Below are 22,159 nucleotides of genomic sequence, written 5' to 3' on the forward strand. Positions count from 1 at the left end.
TATGAAACGGATATTCCGAATTTCGCTTCGCGTTCGAGTGTCCGAGTCAATGTCAGAAGCTTTTTGGCAATACGCTTTTTTTATGAAAACGTCCAGCCTGAGATTTCACCAAATTTTAAGAACATGCTAAGAACATGCCGAGGCTCACATAGCAAAAAAATATTGCTTTTTTTAGTCCTGATGCTTTTTAATATGCAGAAACAAATTGTGCTTATAATAACAACCTTATATACTATTGCTTGCTCATTTGTGAAATTCTCTTCCTCATGATTCATTGGGTATTACATTTTTATAACATTTAAGAACATATTAAGGCTTGAAATGCCCCCAAAATAAGAACGGTCCAGCCGCAACTGAAAATTAGACGTTCTTATAAAAAAAGAGTGTAGTAAATAAAGCTGCTGATGTCAATTAGCATTTATCTAAGAACAACTTTTCCACTTCTATTTCTTCCTTCCGTTTCATGCGATAACAAAAAAGTAGAAATGGATTTCCACAAATAAGAATAAGAGAGTTACACTAAAGATCAAAAGCAATAATAAGGTTGTTACTATGAGCACAATTTGATTCTGCATTTTAGAACGCCTCGGGACTAAAAAAAGAATTTTTTTCTGCTATCTGAGCCTCGGCATGTTCTTAGCATGTTCTTAACTTTTGGTGAAATCTACGGCTGGAGGCTCCATTAAAAAAGGTTCTTATAAAAAAAGAGTGTGTTTTCCACATCAATAATCGGATTAACAAAACTATTTTGATACCACAGTCACGCGAGCAAAACAGAAAACGAATAAGTGTTGGTTGAATATTCCATTCCGATTCCTTGAGTAGAATGGTTGAATGGAATTCACTTTTTTAGGAGCATTAAAGGGGCGGCCATACTTAATCTAGACAAAGACTGGAAATTAAATGCCTAATTTATTGGACGATTTAAGCGTTCGTGACGTAACATTCAATAACAAATAAGCACTTCACAATACCATTAGCATGAATATAACAGTTGCACACCGCGATAAATAGTCAGTTCCCTAGTACAAGTAGCGATACAAGAACCCAGGGATTTACTAATACAAGATGGCGACTGATTCAAACGAAGAGGCCGTTTTGGCCAAAAGACACGAAGCGTATTTCGACTCCGTCGTGCCTGACAAGAACGGTCGCCTGGACTTGAGCGAGTTCATGCGATGGGCGAACGACCTGGAGCCGATGTGTCAAGCGACAGACGCCAAGTGGAAAGAGCTCAGATCTAGCATTCAGGAATTTTGGGCAACGGTTGGTTTTGTGCCCGGTGCTGAGCTAACAAGGGAACAGTTTGTCCATGGAATGATGAAGGCAGGCCGTGAAGAGCTGGGAAGACAGCGAAAAGGAGAGAAGACGCCTTTTACTCGTATGATGAATGCCTTCTTCGACGTGCTCGACGAAGACAACCTAGGATATGTGACTCAAGATGAGCTGGAGAAGTTTTTTCGAGCGGTCAAGACGGAATTGAAAGCGGCAAAGGTGTGGTCGGATAATGCAGATTTAAAACAAAATGGCAAGCTAGATAGAGGTGAGCTGATTAAGAACAGCTTCAACTTCTGGTTCAACCCAGCGGATGATAAGACCGGAGGCATGCTGATGGCTGGAGCGTATACAAATTAAAGGAAACGTCACTAAGAAAAAAGCCTGCCTGACTTCTCCAAAGGGGGCTTATTTTATTAATTGAGCGGAAGAATTTTAATTCTGACAATAAATAACACAATGAACAGATAAGATTAAGACTTCCTTCACTACATGTTTTATCATTATTTTTTTTTTCAAATTCTTCTCCCTGAAGTGATAGATAAGGTGAATTGTTATGCATGGGAGCTATTTCTCCCTGAAGTGATAGATAAGGTGAATTGTAATGCATGGGAGCTATTTCTCCCTGAAGTGATAGATAAGGTGAATTGTTATGCATGTGAGCTATTTCTCCCTGAAGTGATAGATAAGGTGAATTGTTATGCACGGGAGATATTTCTTGACATGACAGGCACGTCACGAAATTTGTTTTGCAAAAGCTTCATGCAAAGAACTTTCTCTGATGGGTTTTAGTCGGCCTGTGCAGTTCGCGATGTATTTGCTAATGATTCAATGTCTATGATTGTACACCCCCCATAAGGAATTAAAATTTCTTATGTGATGACCCTTACGCAGAATGACCAAGATTTTAAAGATGATGGACAACTCTTAATAAATACTGTCAGTTGTTCGCAATATTTACTTCAGGTTCAAGGAGTCGCTCGCTTCCATATGTGATGACCTTACGTAGAATGACCAACATTCAAAAGATGATAGACAACTCTTAATAAATCCCGTTAGTTGTTGCAAGATTTATTTCAGGTCTATTAGCAAGGAGTCGCTCGCTTCACATAGCTAACTTGGTCCCGCCGCCCGTGTGCATCAGTAAATAACATTTTCTAAAAAAATTGGCGCTTGCATTAATTTGTGATTCGTATATAATTGATTGTATTCTAATCCTAATGTCAATATTTTACACTATCTACACTGTACAATAAAGTGAAAAAAAACTAGGGTTCTTCTTCGAGGTCACGTGTCTGGTTTGTTGATTTTGTAGGTGATGAGGTATTCTGGGTAAGCCTGGAAAACCAATCACATAATAGTATTCAGTTAGGAAAAGGCGGGAAAGTGGTGATAGAAAGCGCGGGAAAGTAATTACATATTAATAGGCGATGTTACGCCTGAAGCCTGTGACTGACTGAGTTTAGGCGCAATTTGCTGCCTCAAGAGTAGTTCAATTTTGCACAACATTGCTTTCCAACCTTCCATTCCGTGACATAAGAAGATTTCGCGTGCTGGAAATCATTCAATAAAAAGGTACAAGGGGGTGCCTCGAACTGACCTGTTCTCCCCGATAGATGACGTACTCGGCAAAGGAAAGCCCACCCGAGCTTGGCCGACCGATAACCGAGTTGTGTCCGGGGGGAGCATGCGCCATTTTGACGGCAGAGAACTGGTAGAATGGCTTGCCTAGAGCCACACGACACAGGAGTAGCTGCCTAGGGGGTAAACAGGAAAAGGATGTCAATGTCACCTTGGTATTAAGTATATGGATAGGACCAACAGGTCAAATGTCGCCTTGGTATTGCGTAGATGGATAAGATAACAGGAAAAGGATGTCAATGTCGCCTTGGTATTGCGTAGATGGATTAGATAACAGGAAAATGACGTCAAATGTCGCCTTGGTATTGCGTAGATGGATAAGATAACAGGAAAAGGATGTCAATGTCGCCTTGGTATTGCGTAGATGGATTAGATAACAGGAAAAGGATGTCAATGTCGCCTTGGTATTGCGTAGATGGATTAGATAACAGGAAAAGGATGTCAATGTTGCCTTGGTATTGCGTAGATGGATTAGATAACAGGAAAAGGATGTCAATGTCGCCTTGGTATTGCGTAGATGGATTAGATAACAGGAAAAGGATGTCAATGTCGCCTTGGTATTGCGTAGATGGATAAGATAACAGGAAAAGGATGTCAATGTTGCCTTGGTATTGCGTAGATGGATTAGATAACAGGAAAAGGATGTCAATGTTGCCTTGGTATTGCGTAGATGGATAGGACCAACAGGTCAAATGTCGCCTTGATATTGGGTAGATGGATAGGATGACGGGAAAAGGATGTCAATGTCGCCTTGGTATTGCGTAGATGGATAAGATCACAGGAAAAGGATGTCAATGTTGCCTTGGTATTGCGTAGATGGATTAGATAACAGGAAAAGGATGTCAATGTCGCCTTGGTATTGCGTAGATGGATTAGATAACAGGAAAAGAATGTCAATGTTGCCTTGGTATTGCGTAGATGGATTAGATAACAGGAAAAGAATGTCAATGTTGCCTTGGTATTGCGTAGATGGATTAGATAACAGGAAAAGGATGTCAATGTCGCCTTGATATTGGGTAGATGGATTAGATAACAGGAAAAGGATGTCAATGTTGCCTTGGTATTGCGTAGATGGATTAGATAACAGGAAAAGGATGTCAATGTCGCCTTGGTATTGCGTAGATGGATAGGACCAACAGGTCAAATGTCGCCTTGATATTGGGTAGATGGATTAGATAAAAGGAAAAGGATGTCAATGTTGCCTTGGTATTGCGTAGATGGATTAGATAACAGGAAAAGGATGTCAATGTCGCCTTGATATTGGGTAAATGGAAAAGATAACATGAAAAGGATGTCAATGTTGCCTTGATATTAAGTATATGGATAGGATAACAGGAAAATTACGTCAAATGTCGCCTTGGTATTAATTATATGGATAGGAGCAAGAGGTCAAATGTCGCCTTGGTATTGGGTAGATGGATAAGATAACAGGAAAAGGATGTCAATGTCGCCTTGATATTGGGTAAATGGAAAAGATAACATGAAAAGGATGTCAATGTTGCCTTGATATTAAGTATATGGATAGGATAACAGGAAAATGACGTCAAATGTCGCCTTGGTATTAATTATATGGATAGGAGCAAGAGGTCAAATGTCGCCTTGGTATTGCGTAGATGGATTAGATAACAGGAAAAGGATGTCAATGTCGCCTTGATATTAAGTATATGGATAGGATAACAGGAAAAGGATGTCAAATGTCGCCTTGGTATTGCGTAGATGGATAAGATAACAGGAAAAGGATGTCAATGTCGCCTTGATATTGGGTAAATGGAAAAGATAACATGAAAAGGATGTCAATGTTGCCTTGATATTAAGTATATGGATAGGATAACAGGAAAAGGATGTCAAATGTCGCCTTGGTATTAAGTATATGCATAGGACCAAAAGGTCAAATGTCGCCTTGATATTGGGGATATGGATAGGATAACAAGAAAATGACGTCAAATGTCGCCTTGGTATTAATTATATGGATAGGAGCAAGAGGTCAAATGTCGCCTTGGTATTGGGTAGATGGATAGGATAACAGGAAAAGGATGTCAAATGTCGCCTTGGTATTAAGTATATGCATAGGACCAAAAGGTCAAATGTCGCCTTGATATTGGGGATATGGATAGGATAACAAGAAAATGACGTCAAATGTCGCCTTGGTATTAATTATATGGATAGGAGCAAGAGGTCAAATGTCGCCTTGGTATTGGGTAGATGGATTAGATAACAGGAAAAGGATGTCAATGTTGCCTTGGTATTGCGTAGATGGATTAGATAACAGGAAAAGGATGTCAATGTCGCCTTGATATTGGGTAAATGGAAAAGATAACATGAAAAGGATGTCAATGTTGCCTTGATATTAAGTATATGGATAGGATAACAGGAAAATGACGTCAAATGTCGCCTTGGTATTAATTATATGGATAGGAGCAAGAGGTCAAATGTCGCCTTGGTATTGGGTAGATGGATAAGATAACAGGAAAATGATGTCAAATGTCGCCTTGGTATTAATTATATGGATAGGAGCAAGAGGTCAAATGTGGCCTTGGTATTGGGTAGATGGATAGGATAACAGGAAAAGGATGTCAAATGTCGCCTTGGTATTAATTATATGGATAGGAGCAGGAGGTCAAATGTCGCCTTGGTATTGGGTAGATGGATAGGATAACAGGAAAAGGATGTCAAATGTCGCCTTGGTACTGGGTATATGAATAAGATAAGACAACAAAGCTATGATAAATTGGCTCTTTCATAGAGAAAGAGTACTCACCGTTCACACGAGTAGCAGGACCGGTCTTTGTGAGTCGGGCAGCCAGAGCCACCGCCGATACCATACACATACTGGTTACTCTTGGAAGAGTTCTCAGCGAAATAAATACCTGAAACACACAATAAATATCACTTAACAAGGACAAAAAGTAAATGTAAAAAGACCGCAAATATATCCAAACAAGCATAATATATATATGGTGGATTGATAGTTACAGACGCAAGACTATATTATTCTATTAATCCCATTCATATCTATCCCGAACATGCCCCTGATGTAACCTGATTACATGTTTTATTCATGTATTTCATACATGCTCCGAAAATGCAATTATATAACCTGATTACATGTTTTATTCATGTATTTCATACATGCTCCGAAAATGCAATGATGTAACCTGATTACATGGTTTATTCATTTCTTTCATACCTGTGCCGAAAATGCAATGATATAACCTGATTACATGGTTTATTCATTTCTTTCATTACCTAATGCGAAAATGCAATGATATAACCTGATTACATGGTTTATTCATTTCTTTCATACCTGTGCCGAAAATGCAATGATATAACCTGATTACATGGTTTATTCATTTCTTTCATACCTGCTCCGAAAATGCAATGATGTAACCTGATTACATGGTTTACTCATTTCTTTCATACCTGCTCCGAAAATGCAATGATGTAACCTGATTAACATGCTTTATTAATTTCTTTCATACATGCTCCGAAAATGCAATTATGTAACCTGATTACATGGTTTATTCATTTCTTTCATACCTGCTCCGAACATGCCCCCGATGTATGCATGGCGCTCATCGAATCCTTTTTGTACGATGGCATTAATGAATGGTGAACCTGAAATGAAGCGATACAAGTCAACCAGAAGAGCCCCACTCTTTCTAACAATGAGATGTATTGCTACTTACCGTGGAAAAGCATCCTTTCCAGAAGAGCCCCACTCTTTCTAACAATGAGATGTATTGCTACTTACCGTGGAAAAGCATCCTTTCATTCGCATGGTTGTGGTTGGAATCTGCAATCTAGACGCACGAGGTCAAGATTAATGACATATTCCAACCATCGTCTTTGGCAAAAACAAGTTATGATGGTAAAAATGGTGACGATGACGATAATGATTATTATAACAAAGAAACAGAGAAGGGTATAAGGTATATGAAGAGTTTTAAAATGTGAAAAAGCTTCCAAATACAAAAGATACAAAACAGATACAAAACTAACACCAACCTCTCTTCTCCTGTAAACATATTTCTCCCAAAGTTTGGTGTTGACCACTCGCTCTATCTGCAATACACACGGAGATAGTGTTAATGGGTCAAACAAACCTGATACTGTGATAAATGATAATATACTTTCTACATCGAGTATGGTGTAAGAGGTTAAAACACCACAATACAAACAACGATGTGTAAATGCTTATGGATCAAGCATACGGTGATATACAATAGCCTAATTTCAGGGTGGCGCGGGAGGGCAAGGACCAAGGTATATTGATGTGCTACCTTGAGGATGGTGTAGGATGTAAAGACGCCACCCGCAGTACCGCTGTCTCTGTGCTCAACAATGGTCGACTGCATCTATAGACAGCACAAAACAGACATGATCAGAAAGGAAGTTGAGTGGAACATCTGCTATAAGAACGCCTCGCTTGGAGCACCTTTGCAGGAGGCAGTAAAGTTTAAATACAAAGAGGCGCTAAATGGTGTCATATTTCTAAAGATATTAAGCATGGAATCGCATCTGTTCTGCAATTCATGACCAAATAGTTTAAATCCACAATACTACACTAAGCTCAGGGCCAAACACAAAATTATCTGCCCAAACAAAGAGGTTCTCTGTACTTGCTCCTGTACCAGTCGTACCGAGTGTTTAGTCATTGTTATTTTTATTGTTTTTTTTTCAAGGGTGTATTATTGGCAATTCAGTCTTTGGCTGCAAGTGGCAGTAATAAACCATAACACACCATAGTGAAAACATTAACTTTTTTTTTCTTTTTTTTCTGATACTGTTCTTTAAATACATAGAAACTTTGTTATTAACTCTATTTGCCGAATTTATAAATGAGAAGAATAAGAGTACCTCATCCGCGACAGAGGCAAAGTCCTTGTCTACCATGGATAACTCTTGGATGACAGAACCTTGTACTTGAGACGTCGAGAAAGGGCCAAGACCTACGATAGGCGATAACAAGATTAAATCGATTATATGTGAGCTGATCACATTGTGCCTAGTTTAGTTACCTTGAGGAAACATTGTACTTTCATTGCTAAAGACGAGTGGTAATTATACTGTTGCGTATTGCTGTTAAATCCAAAAATAAATTCTGTATTGCAGTCTCCACCATTGCCGCTCACAAAATTTTAAAGCAACATAGTGACATAGTAACAGTAATAGTAGTAGTAACATAGCGGTGTTTCGTAAGATCAACCAATTGGCAAAGGTGATAATTGGAAGATAAACTTTGGACTTATTGAGAGTAACAGTTATAGTAGTAGTAACATAGTGATGTTTTGTAAGATCAGCCAATTGGCAGAGGTGATAATTGGAAGATAAACTTTGGCCTTATTGAGAGTAACAGTTATAGTAGTAGTAACATAGTGATGTTTTGTAAGATCAGCCAATTGGCAGAGGTGATAATTGGAAGATAAACTTTGGCTTTATTGAACTTGAGTCAAAATCTTACCTAGCCCCATGCCCGAGATCTTCTCCTTGACAGCCTTCAGGATCTTATGGCGATGGCCATACGCGTGGATACCAATCTCTTTCAATTCCTCGTGCCCCATGTCCACCAGAACATCCCAGGATATCTATAACGGTGTTAATTAAATACCTCAATCAGCATTTCTACCCGGGTGTGAGGCAGCAAAAAAGAAAGTAATTTCATTAAGCTTGGATGTCTAATTTTCACTAAATTGTGTACTGTAAATGGGTCCGAAAGGTATACCATCAGATGTGAGTAAAAGGTGTTAGTGAAACATCTGTCATAATGCTTACTTTTTACATCCAAGACACACATCCAGATACTAAACAAATTACACGAATGTCTCACCCTGTTTCTTCACTCTCCATTCGACCATTTCTTTCTCTCATTTTTTTCCTTGATATTTTTTTGTTTTTCTACCCTTTAACCATCTATTTGTTTATCCATCGCTATTTCGTTTTCCTTCCCCTTCATATTTTTCTGTTTCTCTACCCCATTACCATCTATTTGTTTACCAATTTCTCTTTCGTTAACAGCTTCTTCATACTTTTCTGTTTCCCTATCCCTTTCCCATCTATTTGTTTACCCATTTATTTTTCGTCCCCCCCCCCCCCCTTTCATACCTTACTGTTTCTCTACCCTTTGCCATCTATTTGTTTATCCCAACCCTTCATCTTGTATTATTCCCCTCCCCCTTTCATCCCTTAATTAATGTCTTGGCAACGGCCACCAGCCTCACCTGCTCCCTCTCAAAGATCTCCTTCAAATTGTTGAGCTGCAGCCCGTCCAAGAACTGACCCACATCGACATCAAGCCCAGGGTGGACAGCCGATATGCTGCGAACTGCTTCTCCTTGAGCTTCGGATACGGACCGATTACTGAAGGCTCCATCCCCATGGCCTGCAGGACTGTTTGCTAGGAGACTGCTGTTAGCCTGGGACAGGGGGGCCATGCCGGATATCGGACCAGTAGCAGGGGTGGCAGCACCTGCAGTGGCGGTGACCGGGGCAGGCACCTTGGCGACCGGGGCAGTTGACACCGAGGTGGTCTGTGTGGACAGCATGGCATCTCCAAGAAGACACTTCACATCTTCCGCCTAGAGACAAGTTATAGCAAAACAATGGGTTTATTATGAAATCTAAATACAGTGTAAGAGGGATATATTTGATAATCCTAGCATAGTTTAATGCTTAATTTGCTTGTCATTAAGTCCCGCCCTAAAGAGCCTAACAAATCTATTCGAGTGAGTTGCACTGGCAAAACAGTGTTGCTGCATTTTTATGCCAGTTCGCACCCGGCTTGAAACAAGAGTCAACTTTGTTGGGTGAAGTAGTATTCAGAGTGAAGGTGTACTTACTGTCGCTAGATCAACAGGTGATTGTCCTTCCTGATTCTTCATAGAAGGTTCTGCTCCATGTGCAAGCTACAAAAGTAACATAGGATTAGAAACCATGACTCTCATATAAGCCAAGTAACACAGTCTTAGAAACAATGACTGTCATATAAGCCAAGCAAAACAGTCTTAGAAACCATGACTCTCATATAAGCCAAGCAAAACAGTCTTAGAAACCATGACTCTCATATACCTTACTACACTTAATTTTCGCGACAACAAAATGTCGCGATTTTGAGATGGCGATATTTCGCGACACTTTATTTTCGCGATTTTGGGATAATAAAATCAAGTAGAACAAGTGGAATTAAAATGTGCTGTAATCATCAAAACGGAAACAATTTGTAACAAAAAGATGCGTGGGCTAAATTAAGTTTCATAAAAATCCATAAATATTAGTCCAACTCAATCCCTTTCCGTACTATATGCACATTTAGATGACTAAATAGACAAGATGTTTAATTTTCGCGTCACTTTATTTTCGCAAATCTTTTAAAATCGCGAAATTAAAGTGACGCGAAAATTAAGTGTATAAAGCCAAACAACACAGGCTTATAAACCATGCCTCTCATACAAGTTAAGCAACACGTGTATCTTACTAGTAATGCACAAAGCTGAGTCCTCCCTTTCTGTGCTGCCTCGTGCAGTGGTGTGAAGAGCCATCGGTCCGTAGCATTCACATCTGTGTTGTAGCGGATGAGTAATGCAGCAATGTCTACATGCTGAAAAAAAAATATTATGATACCAATATAAGCTTCAACTCTTGTCAATTGCTTGATTGTGGAAATTGTATAGGCAATACTTGCAAACAGTGTAATATTTTACACCCTTAACCTATAAGTAGGGTGTTTTAATCCTTTTCTTGTTCTTACCCCATATGATGAGTCATTGTGAAGCGATATAACACCACCCTTATTCTTACCCCATATGATGAGGCACTGTGAAGCGGTATAACACCACCTTTGTCCTTACCCCATATGATGCAGCATTATGAAGCGGTATAACACCACCCTTATTCTTACCCCATATGACGAGGCATTGTGAAGCGGTATAAGACCACCCTTGTCCTGGGCATTGACATCTGCTCCATGCTCCAAGAGATACTCCGCCACCTCTAGGTGATTGTACCCGGCTGAAAAAAAACAACAGCTTATCATTAAAGCAGACAGGGTAAGGCTGGTATCTGAGCCTGTAACCTTACTGAACCAAACATCAATCCTAATCAGGTATCATAGAATGTTTTGACCCAAGGAAAGGGGCTGTGACAGCTGCCATTTTGTCTCCTAGCAAAAAAAACAAGTGTAAGAAAGCATCCATTTCCAACGGCTGACTTGGGCTATTACAAAATTTTTGATTGAATTTAGTTAATATTGTTTTTAATTGGCTATTTCGAGTTTTTATCATATAATTTGTCTTCCAATGCTGAAAAAAAGCAAAAACGTGTGACTGACTATGCCTTTCAAACAATGGTAACATACCGGCTAGGTGTAGTGGGGTTGAATTTCTCCCTTGAGTGTCCCGACAGTTGATGTTCTCTGGTGTTGCAAGCTTCGTTATCTGTTAGGAAATAACAGTCAGCTACAGTCCAAAACAATACAGTAAGTATAATATGTCAATCACCTGATCCTTTTCTTTCCTTACAGGAAAGAGAATGAAGAGGGTAAAAAAATAGTGGGCGAAAAGAAAGGGGATTCTAAATATATTTAACAATCAAGTTCAAAAAAGCCATAAGCCCTTTCAATCGAAAAAATAATAAATCATTGGTGTATGTAGGGTGTGTATCAATCACTTACCATGTTGTCACTGCCAAAAACACTTTTGGCCCATTTTGAACATTGATTGATGTAGGGCTTTGTAATGGTAATTGAAAATTGTTTGTTTGTGACCATGGCTGTGTGGGAATAACAAAGCTACCTACTCTGATCAGGTTGCCTTTTTTGGCTGCATCCAGCAGTGCGGCATCACCTAAAATGGACAAATCACACCATTAGCTATGACTCACTTGGAAGATGTTATCATAAGTAAATGAAATGTGAAAAGGGGTAAGGAAGAAGGAAAGAAACAGGATAAAAAACCATTTTTTTCAATCATCAATTATTCCAAATTTGAATGTGTTCTCACCACGCAGAAGATCAGCAACATCTGAGTCTCCCTCCTTTACTAGGTCAAGCGGAGTGTAGCCATCACGGTTTTTCTTTTGTGGATCTGCCCCATGCTTTTGAAGAATAAAATGAGAAAATACTTAAAAACCAATCTCACACCAACTGTTTCTATCATCTCAAAAGAATATCAACTGATAGATCCTCAACACTCCTCCTCCAAATCCTCTTTTGATAAAAAAAATTGTGAAAAGAAGGGTTCCTATAATATGTCATCTTAACCTTAAAATACTTGAAAACTTGCTCTTTTATTATACAAATACCTTAAGTTTCAAGTATTTTTTTACTCATCAATTAATGGATGCCCACCTTGAGGAGGAGCCGGCAAATCTCATATTTCCCCTTGGCAGCAGCCTCATGTAAGGGTGTGAACTTCCACAGATCAGCAACATTTACTATAGCTCCATGCTGGAAAATATACCAGAAACTTCAAGCACCTATACGGTATAGTCTCGCAATGTGATTGGAACTAATAACAGTGAGATGTACTCCTGATAATTATTGAACAAATAGAATGTTTTACCTTAACAAGCAACTCAGCAACTTCATAATGTCCATATGAGCAAGCATTGTGCAGTGGAACAAGTCCCCTGCAAAAAATGATAAACCTCACATTTAGTCCCCCTCTAGCTAAAATGACCGTTAATATGGGGTGTATGGGGAGGGCTATGGAAAGAGCAAAACTTCAAAGAAAAATGCCAAAAACTGCAAAACCCCTTAAAAAACACTTTACAACACCCTACACCATAATTTCAGCACTATTACATTAAAACATCTGCAAATCCATGCCAAAATAATTGCACAGTCTAGACGAACCACAATCACCACACACCCTTACAGCCCCCTATAGAAACAACAAACCCATAAAGTTAATTAAGTAACATTAAGGGCCAGGTCAGATAGTGGAAGTCAGCAATAATAATTGACAGCTCTAGATTTGTCCATAGGTAAATTGCATACCCCTTGTCCTTGGCATGTACATCAGCACCATTAAGCAACAGGTACTCTACCACCCGCACTCTGTTGTATCCAGCTGCAAAGTGTAGTGGGGTGCTGCACCTGCCATCAAGGTCTCTACAGTTCACTGTCTGGGCTGTACACAGATTCTAACAAGCAAATAAAATATACTTGAAGTTAGAAAAGATCACTTGTGGCTAGTTCTATGAAGAAGGATTTGGATACACATACTCTAACAAGCACAGAAAACAAACAGGAAGTTAAGAAATTGCCATCAATAGATTTTACAATACATTTACAACAGGAGAAAAATAATAACAATACAACAATATAATAACAATAAGAAACAGAAAAGAGAAGGTTCAATGGAACACAAAAGTCTAAATCAAATAAATAAAATAATATGTAAGGACATTCTGGGTGAAAAGTGGTGATGAGGCAGTCAAAAAACATTTTATACATTTACCTACCTTGACAGTCTCCAGATCCCCAGTCTTGGCCGCCTCCAATAATTGTTTCTCTGCATCGGACACAGGGGACGGAGATTCTTCTGTTGACAAAAGGAAATGTCTAAGAAAGACTAATATTCCAAGAACTAAATTGCAAGGTCTCTAAAACTAAATTGTGAAGTCTGGAAGTGGCTATTTGGAGCATGTTCACACACACCTCAAATCTAACCTAGGATGGGCAGTTACTCAACCTAGGTTGGATGCTCTAAAGGAAACACAGTGTAAGTCTGTTTGATGAACAACACCTTACCATTGACATGTAACACCTTTTGCACTGGTTCTGGTGCAACTTCAAATGCTGTATAGCCCTGAAATGTCTGGCATGTGGGATCTGCTCCATTGGACATGAGAACACGACATGCTTGGACTTGGCCAGCAATGGCTGCAACATGAAGTGCTGTCTGACCTGCGCTGTCAATGGCATTAACCTAAAGTAAACAATCAAATTGTGAACACAAATAAGTCCGGGGATGTACTGTTCTAATTTTTGTGGTGGGAACTGATGTGCTGAAAATAAGTCTCAGTTAACACATGATGAAGGTATAGGGAAGGACTTTAGCTAGAATAAATGAGATAAGGGAGTACATCTCAGAGACCCTAAGAACATTAATTTAATGTTAGTTAGACTCTGTAACCAAGAGAGTCAATAAGTCATTTCAATATATTTCTAAGCCTCCACATGATTTTCGTACGCCTGTATAGCTAGGTGCTCACAGGTGATTGTTAATTATATATAAGCATATATATAAGCAGGAGTGTGGAGTTGTTGCTACCTTTGCTCCATGTTTGAGCAGCAGCTCCATGGCTTCAAACAGGCCTTTCTCAGCTGCAACATGTAGAGGTGCATAGGAGCTAAAGGAGACATAAAAAATATGAGCTGTAGGATTCCACTTTAGACTCAAGGCCATAGCAGAGGGTGTCGCACTAGGGGCACATGCCCCCAATATTAAAAAAAAAACAATAAGAAAAGGACCAGTAGGGGTGTGGCTGTATCCCCCCCCCCCCAACGTTTTGTTAATGTTTATGTATCATGCACCCCCCTAATATTTCAAAGCCTGCTACAGCTCTGAGACATGCAATTTCATCTGCTTATGAAACACTCAGTCATCAAACATTTCTGCAGTACAAAAGAACAAACAGGGAAACAGAACAAAACTGCTATCATTTGTGCTCAGAGAACTAGAGCCATATGGAAGAACTAAATGACAATACAACTAACCTCTTGTTTTGTAAGTTTGGATCAGCACCCTTCTTAAGTAAAGTCTCAATGACACCCTTCTTTTTGGGTGAGGACGATGCTACTGCAACATGCTGAATGCAACAACCAAAATGACAGGTTAAACTAAGTCTGTCCGCCCACCCATCTATCTCTCCATCTGCCCACCCATCTGTCCGTCTGTCCATGCATCTGTCTGTCCATCTGTCTTGACACCAAGAGGAAGACTTACCAATGGAGTGTCCAGGGTCAGTGGGTGCTGAAAGTTGATAGTCTCTGTTGTTATCAGTTTCTTTATCTTGGCTGTATCACAACCTTTGGCAGCCTCAAGAATTTGATGCCCTTTGAATTCAGCTACATAGACAATACATATTGTCAGGATATATCACAGTCAAATATAGTATTGATCAACTACATAGACAATACATATCATCAGAATATATCACAGTCAAATATAGTATTGATCAACTGCATAGACAATACATATCATCAGAATATTTCAGTCAAACATAGTATTGACAATACACATTGTCAGAATATATCACAGTCAAAAATAGAATAGATCAGGGTGAATTCAAATCAAACTCACATAAAAGCTTTTCTTGCAATTCCTTGGTAGGCGCTGCATCAATTGCACTCTTGGAATGGCAGTTTAGAAGGGTGGGGTCCGCCCCATGGCCCAACAAAAGAGCGCACACCTCAACCCTGAAATCATATAACACAATCATCACATAAATCCTCTAACCAAATCTCTTGAAAACCTTATAAAAAAATTAAAGTAGCTTTCTTGCTATAAATGCATGTCTGACATATAATAAAGTACCATACAAATCTCTTGGTAATAAATATCAAGGTAATAAGAAAATAAATAAATACCTTGCTTTAGATGCAGCTTCATGAAGAGGCGTGAACTGCCACAGGTCCATAGCATTGACGCTCGCACCATGCTGTTTAGATGCAAATATCAATTAGTAACTTAAATCAAATGTGATGATGGCTGGGGCTTTGTGTTCATGATAGCAATAGTCTGTGAGCTTCTCTTGTCAGCATTCTAAACAGTACCAGGTTACTTCAAAAATCAATTTCATTAACAAGATTAATCTAAAGGTATCTTTGTAAAAAAGAATGCATTGAGAATAAAGAGATTTCATCAAAAACTTCAATATTTTAGCTAACTGTATAATACGACTTAACCAGGTACCATGAAATTTCTTGCCATTAACATATCGCTTTTGCATGCAGAGACTTTACAGAGAAATTCAGGGGGTGCTATTGTTTATTCTTAAGCTAAGCCTAATCTTGGTCAGTTCACTCTAATCATGGAACATTACCTTTATGAGCAGTTCTGTGACTTCAAAGTGTCCATAGGAGCAAGCATTGTGCAATGGCACAAGTCCCCTATAAAAAGCAACAAAACGTTATATAAAAAAAAACAAAGACCCTAGGCATGTTGTCCAGAAAGGGGTCCGAGGGGATCAGTCTATCCTGCTTATATGCCTTGGTGAGAAATTATGTCGTTAACTGGTTAAATATCAATTCCAATCTGATTGACACCTTTGTTGGCAGTTAAGAAGATGATTAATTTTCAGTGTGTTTTTATTCAGAAAAAGTTTCTAGATCAAACTAGAAACCTATTACCGGAGCTAAGGATGCCCTATTTTAAAAACTGTTCTAAATTACTGCTCAATCACACATAGACGCTATCCAAAAATAGGCTCTCTTACCCTTTATCTTTTGCATGGACATCCGCTCCGTGCTTTAAAAGCAGTTGCACCACACCAACTCTGTTATAACCTGCCGCAAGGTGTAGGGGCGTTGACTTGCGACCATCACTTGCATGGCAGTTGACATTTAGTGGTGTCAGAAGTGACATCAACTTTTCTTCATTACCACTCCTGTTTAAAACAATGAAGAACATCAGCAAAGGTAGCTCAACATGGAAATCTACCTAGACACCAAATAACATGGACAATATTTTTCCTTAGGAACTGTATACATGTTTTTAAATGGTTGACCTCTGTTTAATCTGCTTAATTGATTTCAAAATAAAGTAATTTGACTTTTTTTTTTTTTGCATTTTTTATAACTTTTTTTCCATTATAGCCTCTATATTATTTTACCGGGTTCCAGTGTACTGTTATGCCCAAAAGTTAGGATTAATTCAATATTTCCTGATTTACCTTGCCCCTTCTAATAGCTCATCCTTTTTGTAATCACCTAGAGAAACAAAATTATTCGTACATTAGATTCAGAGAAGAACATCACAGCAAAAATGGCCTCATAGTCAATGAATACAATTATCATTACATTTAACTGTGCCACTTAATTCATTCTCAACTTAATAAAGATTCCCAAGTCCTCATGTACAATCACCAAGTCATTTTGCATAACGATGATCCCCAAGTCCTCAAATGTATTAACAAGTTATACATACAGTACCTGTTAAAACCAGTTTAGCAGCAGCTTCAGCAACATCTAACGCTGTCTTGCCATCTGTGTTTCTGATATTAGGGTCCGCCCCATGCTGCAGTAATACTATACAGGCCATTACAAGATATCAGTATCTCAGGATATCAAAGCTTCCACCTGAACTCCATATCAAGGTGTGCTCTAGTGACTGGTTCACTGTCTCAGTTATAAAAACTCCTAAATAAAGATTAAAAACTGGAAAATGGCTATCAAAATGGTGGAGGTATAGAGCCTCCATTTTAAATCTTATTTATGTAGTATGCCAAGTTTAAATCTGATTTAATCCAAAATGAAATAAGAAATACTGTATACCAGTATAAGAGGGAACAGAACAGGCAAATTCTGTTGTACAAATTGTTTTGACAATTTCTACAACAAACAGAATGAACAAAAGTTTGTATTAACCTGAAAAACACTTATAAAAGTTAAGTCATCCCCTTTCAGGTTTTCCATTCAGCATTGAAAACAACAATAATTCGTAGTTCTGTATCAGTTGCCAGGGTATCTTGAATGGTTTCACCTTTTAAGTTCACCTTCCTTTTTGCAAATTGCTCTGTTTTCCATACTCATATTTGTGTATTTTCACAGTGTTTTATAAAATTATAAGCTTTGGTTTTTATTGCATGTTTGTTTTGCAAACAATGAATGGAGGAAGTTGGAAAATTTCCAGTATGTGTGTGTTCCCACTTTTGCGCCATTCAATTCCCGACCAATCAGAGTCGTGAGAGTAAAGGACATACGGAAAACACAGGCATCCCATCGTGACCACAGGAACTTTATCCTGGTGAAGTCAGAACTTAAAAAAAAACATCCTCCTTTGCTTTTCACAAAATAAAGCAAGCTTCCAGGGTGCTAATACGACATTTGTGGTATATTCATGATGGAGGTTCTATTTTATTAGGGAAATATAAAGACTCCTGCTGTCATTTATGACTTACCAACACAGACGTCTACTTTGCCTTTGACAGCAGCCTCATGAAGGGGGGTGTAATTCCAGTTATCTCTAGCATTAGCATCAGCACCATGAGAAAGGAGGATCCTGACAACTTCAGCATGGCCAAATGAGCAAGCATTATGGAGGGGGATCAGTCCACCTGGGGAATGAAAGCAGCAGAGTGTAAGTGGTGGCCAGTAACATCAAATTCCTGGTTCAAACATTTCCGCTTGAGCCAGTTAAAAGAAAACCTATCACCGTCAAATAAAAATTCACAAGGAAAATTGAGTCCATAACCACCATCTTCTGTTCTTCTGATTACAATTCTCCCATATTTTGTAGGTCTGTTTGGATGCCTGCTTACCCATGTAGACATCAGTTTTGACTGTGGTCAGAGTATTCAGATGGCTAACTTACCCCCAGTACTGTTATTTTAGTGACCCTCAAGACCATAATTCTGTGTATAAAACTGTATTTCTAACCTTTATATTAAGTATCTATTATAGCAGGGTGTCTGTAATCAACTTGCAGCATGTAAGGTGACTATAGCAGGATTTCAATATACATAAATAAACTTTTCTTACCATCATCCATCGCATGAACATCAGCACCACATTGTAGTAGATATTCTACAACTTCCTTTCTTCCAAATCCTGAAAAGACAAGCAATCCCTGGTTGGCAAAGGCAGCTTGGGAAAGATGGAGGAAAAAATAAATTACATCAAGATTTTGTAGGATGATGCGAAAAATCATAAGGGCAAACACCATGACCCGACCACAAAATGCAGATTGGAGGATGGGGATTGGTGGATGGGGATTGGTGGATGCGGATTGGAAGATGGGGATTTGTGGATGCGTATTGGTGGAGGCGGATTGGTTGATGCAGATTGACAGATTATGGCCCAAAATCCTGGGAAGAATGTGGATTGAATTCTTGAAATAAACAAACAACATTTGTACAAAGCTTGAGAAAATTCCTTCGCCATCTGCTGATCTTCATTTTAGGGTCGCCCATCACCAAGCTAAAAGTAAGACTAAATTCTAAACATCTACGGCCAGTTGCACAAAGCCTGAATAAGTTATCCGGCGGATAGACGCTAACCGCTGGATAAAGTCCCTATCCAGTGGATAGTTATCAGTCGGATATAAGAGCGTTGCACAAAGCGTGGATAGAATGTTGGATAACTATCCACTGAATAGCCATCATTTGTCACTAAATGGCTTCCCATTTCCATGGTAAATATGCAAAGCGTGCACTGTTTTTCCTTCAAACAAAATGGCAGAGATAGCAAGAACTTCAAAAAGTGCCAGAAACCAAACTGTTAAATTGAGGCAAAGTACACGTAAACCACGGAATGATCAAAGGGAATAGTGTTTAGCTTCTTCCTATCTTTGGGAGTCACATTTCTGGACGGAACGGGCAATATAGATTGATTCCAGTCCTGCTGGAGATGCATGTAAGTTCTTAGTACATTGTGAATTTACCAACTGTAAAATTAGTCGTTTGCATGTGTTTCAACTTGCACTGTGTCTGAAATAAATCTAAATTCTGACAACAAATTAGAAGCCATTTTGTTTTTTCTTCATATTTATTCGGTGGATATGACTCTATTCGACCTCTATCATCCGGATAACTTTATCCTCTGAATAACTTTTATTAGACTTTGTGCAACCGATAAGTTTTAACTGCTGGATAAGGATTTAACCGGTGGGTAAGACTTATCCAAGCTTTGTGCAACCGGCCCCTAATGTTTATGATAGAGTGGTTTTCATTAACCCATAAAACAAAGTGTGATAGTCAAAGTGTAATAGTCAGGAAAACACAAAAGAGAACAATGGAATTAGATCGCAAAAAGTGTAATACGCTAAAGTGTAGTTCACGGATTAATGAAAATCACTCTAAGTGTAATCCATCTAAAGAAAAAAATTCTGTGGATATCACTTATCTCTAACTGACTTCGAACAAGCATTGTTTCTAAAACATTTTATCATGTTATGATTTTAGTGGAAAACATAGGAAAACGTCAATAATATTTTTTACGCGTGGGGGTTTGCTTTAATTGTTACTAAAGATACAAAAAATTGATTACTTTTTTTACTTTATGTTGAAAAAGAAGCTTTGAAAATTGAACTTAGACTAAATGATATATTATAAATTGTTTAAATGCCTTTCCCCTTCGCGTGTATGGTGTTAAGTTCGACAAGGAAAGGCATTAAATGTAATGCCCATCTAACGAGAAAATAGAGGATCAGTAAATACCCTAGGCTTTTTTTCTTCAAATAAAAAGGAATGATATTATAGAACTTTATTTAAACAAACCACAAAAATTATCATCTTAATTTACCAAGTGATCTCATTCCAAATCGACCGCTCCTTTCAAACAAACGACATCTCTACGAGTTATACTTAATATACCAAACTATAGACAACAAGACAAGAAATAATTATAAACCGTGAAATACAAGTCAAAGATAGGAAACACGCAGAGAAGGCAGTATTCGCACAGATCGACAAACAAGATCTTACCAGCGGCGAAATGGAGAGGTGAAGATTTTCGACCAGCAGTGTCTCTTACGTTCACATTCGAGTTATTAGTGACAAGTTTACGGACTTTAGACACATCTCCATTACGACAAGCCTCAAACAACTCTCTCCCTCCTTCACAGACGTCGGGATCCGAGAGGAAAGTCGGATTTGAAGCCAGCTTCTTCGACGCCATCTTGGCTTGACAAGGCATAGGAACTCGACTTGTGACGTCACGTCATTGCTGCGGGATTCTGCGGGACGGCGCGCGGGAATATTCGTGTGCTCGGTCAACAACACTGTCAACCAGCTCTAAGAAAGATTAGATGGGATGACAAGACTGAGCCCGAGAGCCCAAGCTATAAAGCATCCTCGAGGACCCAGGGCGACCCGGAGACCGGAAGGCGGGATGCGGGTTCGAAAGGGGGAGTACGCGCGAAGACGCGCGGCGGGGGGATGAAGAGAGAAAAAAGACGTCCTTTCCCTAATCCTCGCTGCGACGATCCCCACAAATGTGGAAGCACGCTCGTAAGGCCTAACAGTATTGGCTGGATTACCTCATTGTTCTGTTGTATTCCCGTTCTACCGTATTGTTTCCCATTGTTTTGCCTGTGGTGCATCAATCCAATGAGGTGAAATCTTCTGAGAGCTTCTACATGACCCCGCAGGTACTCCAGCTTGCGTCGCCCTGTATCCCCGAGGATGGCCCAAAAAATACAACTATCAAAATACGTTGTCAGCGCAAATGGCAATTGTCAAATGGCAGTGCTACCATCCAAAATTACCAAGGGACTCCTCGTATTTCACTGAAAGCGGGAAAATGTGAATAACTCGTGCGATTAGTTAACTTACTTGTTACTCTTAGCAGGGGCGGATCCAGGATTTCAAAATAGGGGGTGGATAATGACCGGACAGACAGCTTATAACTGGTCCAGTGGCTCTTGGTAGGTCACTACATAGATCTTACAATATTTCACGCTGAATTGGATTTGTCGCGTCAGCGAAGTCAAGTATAGGCGAAGGCACATGGACAGTAACCCCCGTCCCTCAGGCATTTATTTTCTCCAAACAAATTGACTTTTCAATTTTTTTACTCAAAAAAGGGGGGTGAATATCCACCCCCTGTATCCGCCCCTGCGGGTAATTCTACCTACGAGCTGCGATTTGTCTTACAACTACCATTTGCCATTAGCACCCACAACGTTTATTGAAATAGGTGTATACTGTATTTAAGAGAAAGCAACAACAATATTTAAGGGGAAGATGCACAGCTGTGACGAATACCAATGAAACACGCTTAGTTGATAACAAAACAAGAGTGACATAAGCCAGAACAGCTGCGCATTATGGTGTATCCCATCTGTACTTTTCTGCTATTTTCTTTCAGAATCCAAGTAGTCAGGGGACAGCAATGCTCTCCAGTTTTCGTGCAGTTTAGCACCGCTCATACTTCCGAAGGCTAAACGAAACGCAGAATCGCGAAAAAAATCCAGATAAAACACACACCCCCCCTCCCCAGAAAAATAGACAATTCGACCAAAAAAGTCTACAACATGCAGCCAACGGTAACCTCTACGGCTTCAGAAGAGCCCCCATTGACCGG

At 39.2% G+C, this 22,159-nt stretch overlaps 2 protein-coding genes across 2 annotated transcripts; one reads left to right on the forward strand and one right to left on the reverse strand.

The window, feature by feature from the left end:
- Positions 1-1,068: 1,068 nt before the first annotated feature.
- On the forward strand, positions 1,069-1,635 carry LOC5519870 (aequorin-2). The gene has a single exon (XM_001639611.1). The coding sequence runs from the start codon at positions 1,069-1,071 to the stop codon at positions 1,633-1,635; it is 567 nt and encodes a 188-aa protein (XP_001639661.1).
- Positions 1,636-2,330: 695 nt separating this feature from the next.
- On the reverse strand, positions 2,331-20,795 carry LOC116603447 (poly [ADP-ribose] polymerase tankyrase-1). Its single transcript, XM_048729432.1, has 33 exons — positions 20,560-20,795; positions 18,617-18,685; positions 18,037-18,192; positions 17,069-17,164; positions 16,810-16,846; positions 16,354-16,524; positions 15,961-16,027; positions 15,506-15,576; positions 15,219-15,334; positions 14,862-14,983; positions 14,633-14,724; positions 14,187-14,265; positions 13,664-13,841; positions 13,375-13,454; positions 12,908-13,053; positions 12,471-12,537; positions 12,257-12,355; positions 11,910-12,003; positions 11,707-11,753; positions 11,267-11,345; positions 10,811-10,920; positions 10,388-10,510; positions 9,753-9,818; positions 9,135-9,491; positions 8,378-8,501; positions 7,774-7,865; positions 7,197-7,271; positions 6,922-6,978; positions 6,668-6,716; positions 6,454-6,531; positions 5,675-5,783; positions 2,876-3,032; positions 2,331-2,613 (listed from the first exon to the last, which is right to left on the reverse strand). Exons 1-33 carry the CDS (start codon positions 20,768-20,770, stop codon positions 2,563-2,565), a joined length of 3,525 nt encoding a protein of 1,174 aa, XP_048585389.1. The 5' UTR covers positions 20,771-20,795; the 3' UTR covers positions 2,331-2,562.
- Between the last annotated feature and the right edge of the window lie 1,364 nt (positions 20,796-22,159).

Source organism: Nematostella vectensis, chromosome 6 (genome assembly GCF_932526225.1).
Source record: "Nematostella vectensis chromosome 6, jaNemVect1.1, whole genome shotgun sequence".
Classification (NCBI taxonomy): domain Eukaryota; kingdom Metazoa; phylum Cnidaria; class Anthozoa; order Actiniaria; family Edwardsiidae; genus Nematostella; species Nematostella vectensis.

Bases quoted from the DNA above. Each gene is read 5' to 3' on its own strand.
- LOC5519870 (XM_001639611.1), top strand. From the start codon at position 1,069: ATGGCGACTGATTCAAACGAAGAGGCCGTTTTGGCCAAAAGACACGAA.
- LOC116603447 (XM_048729432.1), bottom strand. From the start codon at position 20,770: ATGCCTTGTCAAGCCAAGATGGCGTCGAAGAAGCTGGCTTCAAATCCG. The intron at 10,921-11,266 runs GTATGTTACCAT...GTTTTTTTTCAG, and splicing joins AACCCCACTACACCTAGCCG to CCGGGTACAATCACCTAGAG. The intron at 6,532-6,667 runs GTAAGTAGCAAT...GCTTCATTTCAG, and splicing joins TGAAAGGATGCTTTTCCACG to GTTCACCATTCATTAATGCC.